At 37.2% G+C, this 13,980-nt stretch overlaps 1 protein-coding gene across 50 annotated transcripts in view; it reads right to left on the bottom strand.

Annotated features, from left to right (window-relative positions):
* The window catches only part of LMO7 (LIM domain 7), a 206,671-nt gene that overhangs the window by 80,302 nt on the left and 112,389 nt on the right, over positions 1–13,980 (bottom strand). For all 50 annotated transcript variants that reach the window (XM_072760751.1, XM_072760722.1, XM_072760756.1 and 47 more), the window contains one exon: positions 13,837–13,943. In XM_072760751.1, coding sequence (XP_072616852.1) covers positions 13,837–13,943 — 107 coding nt within the window. The remainder of the gene's footprint in view (positions 1–13,836; positions 13,944–13,980) is intronic.

Below are 13,980 nucleotides of genomic sequence, written 5' to 3'. Positions count from 1 at the left end.
ATAAATACATTTTGTTGTATGAATTTAAGTGCAATGTACCTGAAATTGTATGTATTCTTTTTTGAATAGCTGTAGGTAAGAAACACGTTATTTGGATTTAGAAGGGGAGGGGAGGAAAGAAAAGCAAGCAACAATTTTTTGCTCATTCTGCATGAGAATCCATGGAGTAAATGAGTAGAGTTAGGTATGGCTGACAATGGGCCATACTGTGAATAACCACAAACAGTGGTGACATTCACAACTCACAGACCCCAAGGCCATGATATTAGATTCTCCAAACTGATGTGAATATCCAAATGGGGCAAGAGGCATGACACACTCACTGCCGGTTTTTCCAAAGCAAAGTAATTGCTGGGCTAAGAAATCAGGCCTCACATTTCCAGAAGGCATTAGAGAAAACAATGTTGAATTTTAACAAAAAGAGGGAATTTTTATTTGAGTTTAAAAGAAAGAAAGAATGGTTAAAACTATAGTTATCCAGACCATATGGAGTAGAGGCAGAAAGTGAGGTAATAGGTCAATGGAACAGGGGAGGCAGAAACAGATGCACACTTACGCAGATGATTGAGGGGGCAGAGAAGGAAACGAAGAGGAGTCCTTAGCCAGTGAAACTTCCTCTCCACCCTCGCTTCCTCAGAGCTGGGCTTTTCCCTACAAATGCCTGGTCACTCTTCACAGAGGACTCTCAAATCGACATAGCCAGCCATAATTTCTGAACAATAGCCTGACAACGCCACTTCTGTATGGATGCTCTACCGTGCATCCAATGCACTGTGCTCAAACCTCACTTCCACCTTGCCCCAGAGTCGGCTGCCCTTCCCATTTCTGCAAGCGGTTACACAAGCTCAAAAGTGGTTTCTTCTAGATCCTTCATGCTAATCAACCCCCATCATGTCTTACTTGAAAAACCTTTTTAAGTGAACATTTCTCATTTACATTTCCACTACTTTCAGCAGTTGTCAACCATATCAAAACACCCAGGAACAGCAACAATTTCCTAACTCTCTCCAAACCTCCAGCCTTGTGCTCAGCCAGTCCATTTCATGTACTATTTCATTACCTGATCTTTCTCAATCTCTGCTCTTAACTTTGGAAGTTTCAGCTCAAAAGCTTTTGGAAATAATCCCACTACCTAGGAGATAACATTTAAACCCCCTAGCCAGGTTGCTCAAGGCACCACTCAAACTGCACCCAGCCTATCATTGATCCTGCCTCCATGCGCCCAACCTATCATTGATCCTGCCTCCAATCTGCTGACCTGGAAATGCATTCCTTGTGCTTCCCACTCTCTACTTCCCAAAAAATGAGGGCCCCAGAAGTGGAGATCATGTGTAACTTTACTCATTGCTTTCCATACAAGGGCTCTGAAAAATGTTTGATTAGAACTTTGTACCAGTGTGCCATACTTCTTGCAGTACCCTGCCACCTCTCACTCAAATCCTACTCATCTTTAAGATTACATTCAAGCCTTATCTCCCCCAGCACCTCAGGTAAACCTACACTTCAGTGTGTGACCACCAGCATTTGATGCTGACATCCTTGTTATTCAAAGTGTGGTCCCCATTGTTATGACCCGAGAGCTTGCCAGAGATCTGGACCTAATAAGTCAGAATCTCCATGTGAACTGGATCATAAGGTGTTTTATATACACATCAAAGTTTGAGAAGCACTTGTTTAAAGCACCGTACCTCTAAAAAATCTGGGTAATTTCTTACCCATAGGATCTAAAAATTCTTTAGTAACTCCAAAACTTCCTTCCTACCCAACCAACTTCCTAGAGGACATATATGACAAATACATATTAACACATTTTTTAAAAGGTCCTTTATTCAATCTTTATATATTTCTTTAAGGCATACTTTAGAGGCAGAATGTTATATTGGAAAGAACATTGGGTTAGGACATGTAATGAGGGTTTCCACTTGAATTAAGCATATGACCTTGAGTAAGCCACTGAACTTCTCAGTTTCCATATCTGTAAAAACAGGCAACCACCCTATCTTACAAAGCAGTTATAAGATTACACAAGGCATTAACTAAAACATTCAAATGTTATTTTCTTTCTACTCTCCTCCACCTCCTCTCTCATAAACAGTACTTTTCCTCTTTACATATTACCAGCCTTAAAAATCAAGTGTTTTCTATTATTGTATCCAACCCATCCCACCAGTTATTTAAAAGGAAAATTATCCTTGTATTCTTCTCTCATATCCATATCTTAGGTTATTATTAGTTTCATCTGTGTTTGGTAGTCTAAAATGTCACATTCATAAAATAAGAGTTTAATAAGTATTTCTTCCTACTAATGAAAGGCAATTACTCCTGTTGCTTTATTTTTAACAACTAGCAAGAAATAACTTCTACTGACTTGGTAGGAAAAGAAGTGATCACTCTATTCTAAGTCTTGGTGAAGGAATTTTTCAAGTGTTCCTGTGCTTAATCATTTCTTGGACTTTGCTTTTCTGAGTCATTATCTGATCCCCTACTCATCTCTGCAATGAGAGAGGAGTTTCATCTTACTGGAATTAGACTGTGCTATTTATTGTTACACTTGATGCTCTGTGCTCACCACCTGTTTCTAACCCTCCAATGGCTAGCTACACTGATAGTAGAACTTTGGGTAATGTACTGAAGTAGTCTTTCTGTAATCCATTACACTAGGTAACAGGACTATAATTCATTTTTTTTTGCTTACAATTTGAGTTTTCAGACAAGACATCAAATTATTTATTGTCATGAGGGCTTTTTATGAGATTTAATATACAATGACCTAAACTATAAGAAAAATATTCTATCACATATTTTTCCATTTTACATATTTTTAGTAAGCACTTATTCCCAGCTAAGAATGTTAGAATTAAGAAGAGTGAGAATTTAGTTTTGTTTTAATAAGCAAAATAGAGCATCAAAAACTGGTAAGAAACTATTCTAAATTATTTACTCATTCTATTTTAAAAGGTATTTTCCATACCAGTGCTATAAAGGTCAAAGTGTGGTAGCATGATCCTGAGCAATTTAGATTAGTAAGGTTTTACAATCCATAGCTCTAAAAGGAATGTTCCATTATCACGGCAAATACAACTAAACATTCACAAATGTCTGTGTGACAGTCATAAAACTTATAAAGCCCTTTGTGTGCACATATCAGTAAAATTCAAATAACTCACTGTTTTTCAACTAACCAGTGTTAAGACCATACATGTAACATATTTCTTCTTTTCTAAGGCACACATATGGCTCATTTAATACTTCTAAAATTAGGAGGTCTTATTATTGATCTTAAATATGATGGCATATTATAGTATTATATCTATTTGAAGTTACATGGCTCACAAACCAGGGGAAAAAAATCAAATCATAATACAAAGATACTTGCCATGGATCAAATGAGGTAATACCATATCATATACATGCAAATCCAGTTTGGGTATAGCTGGCCTAGTTAAAAAAATAACTCAAAATGATTTCAGTCAGTAGGACTAGAAATAATAGCATTTTTTTAAGGCTGAAGTCTGTTTTGATAAAATAGTAGGAGAAATACAAGCTAAGTAGGCTAAGACACCCCCTGAATTTAAATTCTAGCTCTGCTATTTGCCCAAGGTTACATAGCTAAACAAGTTACTCTTCTGACTCATTTCACTATACCCGCTGGAAGCAAAGCAGAAGCAAAATGGCAATACCTGGCTGGGCTGTTACTAGGTTAGAGATGATTAGTGTAATGGCAGTGCCTGAGAGCTTTTATCCAATTTGTCTAAACCTAATTGAGTATTTGAGATACTTTGGATACTCTAGCACAATGATTTTCTTACCTACTTCATCCCTCCAAACCCAGGAGTCCCTAAGACTTGCCAACTGTAAATCATGTCAGGTGTTCCTTGAGACACAAAAGCAAACATTAAGACTTCAGAATACATTTCATCTTTTCTACTTTTGGTCTTAAGTTTGGGATGGAAAGGAGTAAGATTTATTTGTACACACCCAGGATTCAGGATTTGTACACGGTGAATATTAAATATCTAATGGATGTGGTTGACAAGCCACAAGATAAAAGGTCTACAAGTGAGAGGATGCAATACCCCCAGGCTAGGACTCACCCACCGCCCCCCCCCCCCATCAGCCCAACAGGTCAGTGAGGCTTCTAGTTTCCCTAGAGCAGCCATCTCTGGCTCCAGCAGCCCAAGGCTTACGTCTGTGGATGTCACAGTCTTCAATAAAGAGATTTTTTTCCCCCTGCCTTGTTCTTGCAAGTAGAATTAAATGGCAAATGAAAAGTATGAGAAAAAGACATACACTTCTATTTCTTAATAATCTGGGATCAGCATGCTCTGGACACCCATATGTAGTTGTCATACTGTTGCACTTTCTCCTCCAAGACAAAGACCAAGCCCCTTTGTAAATGAATTCAGCACCAAAAGAAACAAAGATCTGGAGACCCCCAGGATCTGATGCCTCATTCTTTGAAGCAATTTTCACATATATTTACACAATTTCTACATATATTCTTATTTAGTGTGTATATATGCTCTACTGCACATTTTATAGGTGAATACATACTATTATGCACAAAACAGAGCATGAGATAACTACCTAGTAGACATTTTTTCTTGATATTAAGCCAAGAGTCAAGTAACATGTCAGCCAAATTGTTTATCCAGATACATTGATTCTTTTGAAGATTATTTCCATATCTCAGTCAACTAAAAAGATACAGAACAGAAAATACAGATTTTCAAAAAAATCTATGAGCCAATGTTATTGTAATGTAATGAAATAGCAAAATGTAATAACAGTGATACTTGATATTTACTTAGAGATTTATCCCCCAAATTGCTCAAAGCCCACAGAGAAAAATCCTTGTTAAATTGATAGTGGTTAATGCAGTTAAATCCCAGCTGCTCCTTCTCTCAAGCCACCAAGATCCTCCCTCTACTTTTCCTCCTCAGCTTAAGAAAAACTGGTTTACCTGAAATATGTTCTAAGCATGTTTTTAATCTGTTTCTTGAGTGGAATTTTATTACACTATCATTTAAATGTAATGTGGGTTAGTTAAATTTATATGGCAAGTACACCTTGTTTCCTAAAAATGAAAGGCTTTTCAGGAATCCTTTTTGAAACATATTTTCTTAGGTTTATGTGGCATATCTGATCAGTGGTCTCTGAAGCAATGGTACTAAGCTCTTAAGAAAAAGTTAGAACACATCACCCTGCCTCAGAGTTTAGTTGGGCTGGTGACTCAGTAGGGATACTCAAAAAAGTATGTCTAAGTCACATCTAAGTCATCCCCACTGGGGACTGCTGCTCAAATTATACCTGGGCAATTACCCCTAAAACATTACTACTCCATTAACCTAAACTCAAAAATAACCATTACATGGTCAATATGTAACTTAATACCTAATCAATTTAACCTTTTTGATAATAAAGCTCTTTTTAAAAATTAAAAAAATAACGTTATTATCAAGGAGCATTAACATAAAAGTATGCTTCCTAGTTTCTTGATTTTTTTCCCCATTGTATACAACTGGAAGTAAGCAGCAGCAAGATTTTTGACCTCCCAAATAGTGCCTATTGCTATTAATGATTTTTTTTTTTTAGTGTCTAGGGTAAAAACCACAAATACTTTCGATGTTATAATCAAAACGTTATGATGTTAGTGCAGCAGCCTTTTGATGGACAAAACAAATGGAAGACGCCCCAAAGAAGCAGCTAAGTTTTCTGTCTGATGGAAAACATGGCTGGAGTATGCATTTGAGTTCCCTAGAGATTACAAACACCTTTCAAAAAAATTCATAAGCCCTACAAAAGTGTCTTGTTTTGCCTATCCAAAGGATAACTTCCTCTCCTCATGGCCAAAATGACAGACTTTTCTTGGAAATTAAGGAGAAAAAATGGGATGATAAAAGTAAAATGATAAATTTTTTATTTGGATTTATGTACAGATTGATTCTGGTTTTATGTAAGTTTTTGTTTCTAATATATAGAAACAAACCTTTTTTTAAAAATGCAAACCAAACTAACATTTACAATTCTGAAACTATACAAAAAGTTGAGTTCTCATAAAAGGTACTAGAACTGTTTTTGGTCCCATGATGCCTGGGTGTCTCAGTCAGTTATATGTCTGACACTTGATTTCAGCTCAGGCCATGATCTCAGGATCCTGAGGGGATCCTGAGGGGCGTGGAGCCTGCTTAAGATTAAGACTCTTTCCCCCACCACACTCCCCACCTGCAACAACTCACTCACACATTCTCTCTCTTACTCTCAAAGAAAAAAGAATTGTTTTTGGACCTTCATATATAGGGGCAAAAGCAAATAACTTGGCTATCTGTTCTCTGGTTTCCAGGTTTGCTAGTCTAACAAAATAAACTGTAAAAAGCTGATTATATAAAATGTCAGAAAAATATACCCGTTTTAATATCTATTCTCAGTCAAAAGAAGGGATTACGTCTAAAAAGGCCTAACTTCTCATTTAAAAAAAAAAAAAAAAAAGGCCTATAGCTTAATTGTCACAATTTAAGGATGCAGGGACCAGATTTTCTTCCCTCCATGTTCTTCTGCAGGGGACATGTATCTTCATAAGGTCAAGAAGAGAGAGCCAAATTATGAAAATGATTACAATTATAATCCAACACCATTTATTGAGCAGGACTATATGCCACTTAACACTTTACATACCTGGCTTTGTAGTCATTACATCATCTTTGTGAGGTAGGGATATCCCCCAAATAGGGGTTACTTGCTAAGCTCCAAGAAAGCAGCAGTGATTTCTCTCTTGTTCACTGAGAAACAAACTCATCACAGGGAGGAAGAATAACCTAAGGTCATACAGCTACTAAGTGACCGAATGGGATGGCACTAAACCCTTGTCAAGGGACACTTAAATCCCTGCTCTCATCCTAGATGCTTATCTGTTCATGACAACCGATGCACATTGATTGAACTTTGTGTTCCATCGTGGGGGATAGTGACAGAAATGTAGCCTGAAGTGTAGTAAAAATAGTTCAAATGAAATGTTAAGAAATTTTCAAGTTTCTTCATGCTCATATTCTTCAAATGATTATATCATAGTCAAAGTAATCGTATCAAAGTCAAAGGTAATTTTTGACTTTTTTTCTTATTGGCCTTGGTGTTTAATGCTAGCCAAAGAGGTATCAAGGCAGGTAGCTTGACTTCAAAGGAATGAGGCTTACTATAAACTTGTTGACAACATTTCTTGAAGTAATTTTAGGAGTCCTTCTAAGAAGTGACTTCCAACATTGGTCCCTGCTTTTAAATTTTTTTAATTTCTTGCCCTTGAACAAGGGTTATATAGGCTATTCCAACTACCTATATAACCAATGTATTTTTCCACCCAAAAGCCTAAAGCATGTATTTAGATTTATCTCACAAAATGAAGTGACTTGTAATCATATAAAAACATTAAAATTTTTCTAAAACTTCATATAAGCTCAGAAGATCCTTCAAATGTCCATTAAACATTAATGATTATCATTTGCACCTTAGCATAAAAATAAAGACTTCCACTGACTACTCTAAAAGGTACATGGTCCAAAGCTCCCATTTTAATGCATTACACACTGAGGTAAATACACATTTTTCTTTTAAATTGTATTACTTTTAGATTACTTTGCAATATGCCACATATTATTCTGGAATTATGAGTAAAAGGCAATTGAAACCAAAAGATCAATGGCTGCTTTGCCATATCTGCCTCCCAATTTTGAGAGAGAGGAAAACTTGACAAAGAAAAAAAGATAAGTTTCCATCTTCAAAGCCTGGCTTTAAAATGTCCAGGAAGTCAAAATTAACCAAAATACAATCTTCAAATAACACTTGACACTTAAGGTGTCAAGAACTAAGGAAATAAGGGAATAATGTAATTGTCCTTGTCCTCAAATAGTCACAAATCCAGGGAAAAATTAGATGCAGATGAAAGCAAAAGAGTTTTCAAAGCCCAGATGAGAAATCAGTGTCACTTCCCATTGGAAGTGTTTTCCTGATTAAAAGGTTGAAATGACTGTTCATCTCTATATACTCAGAGAAGCCTGTGCATTTACCTCAAAACAATGTACTCTGTGAACTCTTGGGGACACTTCCTTAATTATAATGTGAACCCGAAGGGCAGGGCTTAATAATATTTTGACTACTAAGAGTGGCTTCTGGGAATCTGATATTTAGGTAAGATAGAGAAAATGCACCATTAGTGCTTATTGTGTGACAAACAAGCAAATGACTTCTGACACCAAAACTTCCCCTTACTGAATTAAGTGCCACTTTCTACTCTGTAGCTCCAGAAATATATGTAAGCACACACACCTCACACATATACCCTCACACAAATAATCAGGTAAATCATACCAGAGTATAGCAAGGAACTCAGAGAAAAGCAATGTTTAACACGCCTCTAGTGACTAGTGAAGTTCTCATTTTCAAAACCGACAGGGCTAGCAATATTATAGTGCATGTAATGTTAGGTCTAATGAATTCAACGTATGCAGCCCTACAGGTAATAATTTGAAAGACAACAAAATTTCTTCAACAAAAATCTGTCCCTTTGGTTTTACCCTCTGAAGGATCTTTTTATAAAATAAATGCTAGCTGGTCAAGGGAAGCAAATTCTGTCATTCTCTCATGAATGAACTCATGTCAACTGCTAAGCAGATGAGCCACCAAGTAAGACTCAAGCAATGAATATAGATCAGGTGACTTTTGAATATAAAGACCCTGACGAGGGGGCACCTGGGTGGCTCAGTATCTGAGCCTCTGCCTTTGGCTCAGGTCGTGATCCCAGGGTCCTGGGATTGAGTCCCACATCGGGCTCCATACAGGGAGCCTGCTTCTCCCTCTGCCTCTGCCTCTCTCTCTCTCTCTCTCTCTCTTTCTCTCTCTCATGAAAGAGAGATGAGAAAAGCCCACAATATCAAGTCTCACCCAGCAAGCCAAGACACAATCAGGCCCCATGGCTTTGGGGATATAAGGGGATGAAGAGCTGAGGGATGGAGAGTTGACATTCAGAAACTTATTTATCTATCCAAGAAGTTATTTAAGAACTAGAAATGAAGAGAAACTACAATACTACATAAAACTTCAGTTATTTATAGCTTGTCCCAGCATCAAACCTGCCTCCTATTCTACAACATTTCTTTGCAACTAAGCAGACTCTTTGATAATCTAACCTTGCAATTAAAGAACATTTAAAAACATGTCCATACATTTTTGCTGCTAGCCTTAAACAGAGCCTTGGCAACCCAAAAGAATTAATGCCCCCTTTCAGTAACTACCTAACAACAGAGAATAACTGAAAGGGATAGAGAATGTGTGCAGTACAAACTTCCTTTCTGTTTCATTCCCTTCTAACTGCTTGGTAGGAAGAGAACATTTCAAAATGGTAACATGAATTGACAGGTGGAAGTCACTATAACCAAGTTACTGATCCAAGTTTGGATGTCATTATTAAAAAAACAAACAAACAGATTACGATGTTGAGAAACTCATTTGAAAGGCATGGGGAAAAAAAAGTAAAAGCAGGTTTAAGTCAGAAAATGATGAAAATTACTTCAGAGTAGGTATATTTTTACTCACATGAATTAAAATCTTAAATAAATACTCATATATACATTCATATCCCAAGCTCAATTTGGCAGACTGTTAAAGAGTGCCATCTGGGAACCAGATTCCTGAGAAATGACTTTACAGTATTGCTGCAAAATCAAGCATCCTTTTGAAGCTGCAGAGAACAGTTAAATCCTTAAAATATCATTTTGAGCCTCTTTTATTTTTCATGAGGGAAATAACACTAATTTTGTTCCCAACTACTGTTCCTTCGCAACTAGTATGTGTAAAAAAAATTAATTTCTGTACCCTCCATTTGATAGACATTTTTTTCAAAACTGAAACATTTAAAGTTACACTTTATATCTAAAATATTAATACCCTAAATGGAAGAGCAAGTCTGTACTAGAAAATAATTTTTCTCCGCATGCCTGAGATATTGTGTTCAAAAGCATGGCCATCCTGTAATTGTATTATGAACAGAATGCATCTAAGGAAGTGCTAAAAACTGGATTGAAATGATAAGGGGGTAGAAAGAAGAAACATGTTTACAATCTGTTCAAATTTTCAGCTTAAAATTTCAATAAATAATTCATGAGAGCAATGGCTTAAATACTTGACTTTGTTTCTGAGTCAAATTGCTAAAAATATAAAATTAAAGCCATTAATATTCACTTTACCCTTCTGCCAACTTTGTTTCCTCTAATCCAGGACAACCTCTGGACTACTCTGTTGAGTTGCTTTCTACAACAAGCAATTGCTCTGTGCTGTTTAATGACCAGATGCCACCCCGAAGACCACGACATTAGCTATAGGAGTGCTCCAGTGTGCTGGGCATGATGTTGTGGTCAGTGTGCTGGCTCTGCTACAGGCCTTTCAAGGTGTGCAAAGACAGCTCCATAGGCGTCACACCACCTCTTCTCTGTGGATCGTGTTTCTGAGTTCGGTATGAATATTTAGGAAATGGTTAATCATAATGATGCCATTATTCATTGATATAGAAGCTAAATTTTATGGCCTCAATAAACATCTCAACTAGGGTAAATTCAACCTCAATCTGCCATTCATGAAGGTCAACTCACAAACGTGCTTTTCCTTTTGGGAAAAAGTAAGTGTCAAGATGGATCCTATTTATTAAAGTCAGGAATGCTAAAATTAAAAGTATCAACTGATATTTGAATCTATGCAGTCCCAAAATAAATGAATAATTCAAACACACTTGGAAAAGTTCAAACTACTTCCTGCAGGAAGTAAAATAATTGTCAGAAAATTTAGATCACATATTAATACATGTAACTGTAGAAATATAAAGAGTATCCTAGTTCTACTGGACCAGTGGAAATTTTTTATTGGAAGTTAAAGTGCAAATCTGTAATTGCTCAAAATTAGGTTTTTGTAGTTAAGGCCTGGATTGTTAAAATTATTGAATAGCAACAGCTGTCTAAATTGGTTGCGTCTGCTCCTGCCACTCATGCCTACCAGACAGGGTTCCCAGGCTCCATGCACGATCCATGTTTTTGTTTTTGTTTTTTAATCACTGCTGCCCTCTAACAAAAAATACCTCACTTTTGCCAGCATGGAGGTTTATCAACCCTCCTCTCCTATTTGCTTACAGTGTGCCATGCAAACATGCATGTTAGACCACACTTACAACAGGTCTGTGAACTAGCAGTGAGCTCTGGAGAGCAATTCAAATAACTAAGTACTTTGCCCCATTTTTGCTAGGTTTAGTGTATGCAGATGAGCGAAATAATGTCAATGTACTGACACATTACTGCACACTCAAATTAGAATGAGCTTTCCCTTTTAAATGGGCAAACATACCAATGCGGAAATGCATACATTATTTTATTAATATAAGTAAAATTTACCTTTTTAGCAGAACGTAAAGTCAGTCGGTAGCCTTCATTTCCGCATGATTAGCTTGCTGGCAGAGCGGAAATAAGGAATTTTAAGTTTAAGTCAGGGTTTCTCAACCTCAGCGCTACTCATATGTGGGGTTGGAATATTCTTTGTTATGGGGACTATCCTGTTCATGAAAGGGTGTTTAGCAGCATTCCCGACCCACTAGATGCCAGCAGCACTCCCAGCCCAACTACATGGACAGAACTATCTCTAGACCTTGCCAAATGTCCATCAGGGGAACGAAACTGCTCCCAGTTGAAAACCACTGGTCTAACTAACCAACACCAAGTCCTCTAATCTACAATAATGATAGGACGAGATGTGACCTACAGAAGTCTCTGCATTACTAAGAAAACTAAAAGCTAAGAAATACATGCATATTGAGTAACCAATAATTTGCTTTCCTGTAAACCTGCTTCCCCTTATAAAAATGCAATCTCAGGCCAGGAGAGCTGTGGCCAACATTTTTAAAGAAGCCATTTGTCAGCCTCCTCGGGTCTTGTAAGTGGGAGGCTCCCAGGCCCCCGTTGCAGCAGCCCCTGGCTGGCTGCCGGCACTCTCTGGTCCAACGGGACAGAATCATCAGGGGAAGTGCTCCGAAGCAGAGTCAAGGCTCTCGGGCGTTCCTGCTGGTACTACCTAGGCACACCTTTACGGACTTGTGCTTTCCCCTGAAACAAGTTGTTCTGCATACTTCCTACTACAGATCTCACTACGTGACCTCCCAGTTTCAGTTTGCCAGTGATTTAATTTCACTCGGGGCTGAGCCCAGGTACAGAGTTTTTTTCCTAAACACCTTAGACCTAACATCTCATGAAGCCAGCTCCAGGCAAGTTTTGCTGAGAGCATTCTTGGAATTAGAAGCCAAACGAACATGTTTTGCCTCATGGGTCTACTCAAACATCTGCTACAGAGTTTCAAAACAGTACAGCGGGGGTGGGGGGGTGGGGGGGAAACTTTTCCTTAAGTTGTCGCTGTTCATTAAGAATAAAGCATTTTCTAAGTGAAAACTTTATTTGCCCATCAGATAAGTCTTGAGAGAAGGCTGATTAGGAAAAATAAAACAAATACATCTGTGCAGTTATTTTTCATGGATATCAAGCATGACCTCACAATACTGCAGAAGTAAACATGCCATTTTGGTGATGAAACTGAGGAACAAACTATCTTCCAATTAATGAGAAATGCAGACAGACCCATCCCTGCTATGCACTTATCAAGGCTGTATAATTGCTAATTCAACAGAACTGGAAGCATGTAAGTTCAAAATGGCTTGTTCATTTAAAAATATATATTGTTAGGCTTAGAAAAGATGAATTGTATCTGGGCTTTTAGGTTTCACTACTAAAGGACCATGTGTACTATGACACATACAGGGTTATTTTTCCTTAGGAAAAATAATTGACCATTTTTAAGGTTTTACCATCAATTCTTAAATAGCTTTTAAAGCTATTACAACAGAGATATCAGCCATAAAAACCAAATCTTTGTCTAAAATGACAGGAACTAATTTTTTCCATTTCTATTATTTCCACAGCTAGGATACTGTATTTATTCTCTCCTTTCAAAAAATGTTAATTAGCTTTAAGAGCCATGAGGAAGAGGTAGTCATTATTACAAAATCAAATCATTTTCCTGTCACGATTATCTGGTAACACGACTTTATCCTGATCTACTGAGAAGCAAATTAGATTTTAATAGATTTATAGGGGGGAAAAAACAATCTCACGGGAGCTTAAAACCAGATTTCCTGAAACCATATACTCCTACATGACACCATTTTCCATCTAAAACACAACAGAAACACCTGCGCACATTTTCACCCCCCACTTTCATTTTCTCATTCATACTATTAAAATAGCGAAAAACAGTTCATCTTTAGAAATTATCCACAATTGACAAGGTCATTAGCATTCCATGTTGGTGCCAGGCATTGATGCCTTCCAAATTACAGAAGAAAGTCCCTTTAACTACTGTCCCAGCCTCATTTTTGTTAGCATGTCTTAATTCCAAATACATAAAGACCATGTGAAAATAATTCTTTTTACTCTACGAACTATAATATAGCCTCTCAATTCACTTTATGAGTATAATGTGCATCCTCACCATTAGCAACCAAACATTAGCATGTTGGACAAGCATTAAAATATAAACTATTTTAGTTAGTGTAGAGATTTAAAGTAACAACATGCCATGGTCTCAATTACAGACAGCTTCACATTCACAGTCCCTAAGCAATTTTTAAAATAATCAGTTTTGGATTCAGAACAGAGGACAACAGAGAAATGATTTTTCAGGAATCATAAAATCTCAGAAATTCTTTGCACTTCAGCCACAAGCCCGAAGCTTAAAAAATATATAACAAACAGTGAAACTTACCTGACGGTGACTCGGTTTGATAAATCCTGTAGATCCCCAGGATGGAAAAGCTGGGCTTCTTTCAATCCAATCTGTTCACAAGCTTTCAAAAAAACGTTTATATTATCCTGTGAAAAGAAGTGGAAAGTGATTGCTTAGCCGACC

This window comes from Vulpes vulpes, chromosome 6 (assembly GCF_048418805.1).
Source record: "Vulpes vulpes isolate BD-2025 chromosome 6, VulVul3, whole genome shotgun sequence".
In the NCBI taxonomy this organism is placed as follows: Eukaryota; Metazoa; Chordata; class Mammalia; order Carnivora; family Canidae; genus Vulpes; species Vulpes vulpes.
This window is presented reverse-complemented; position numbering and strand designations above follow the sequence as displayed.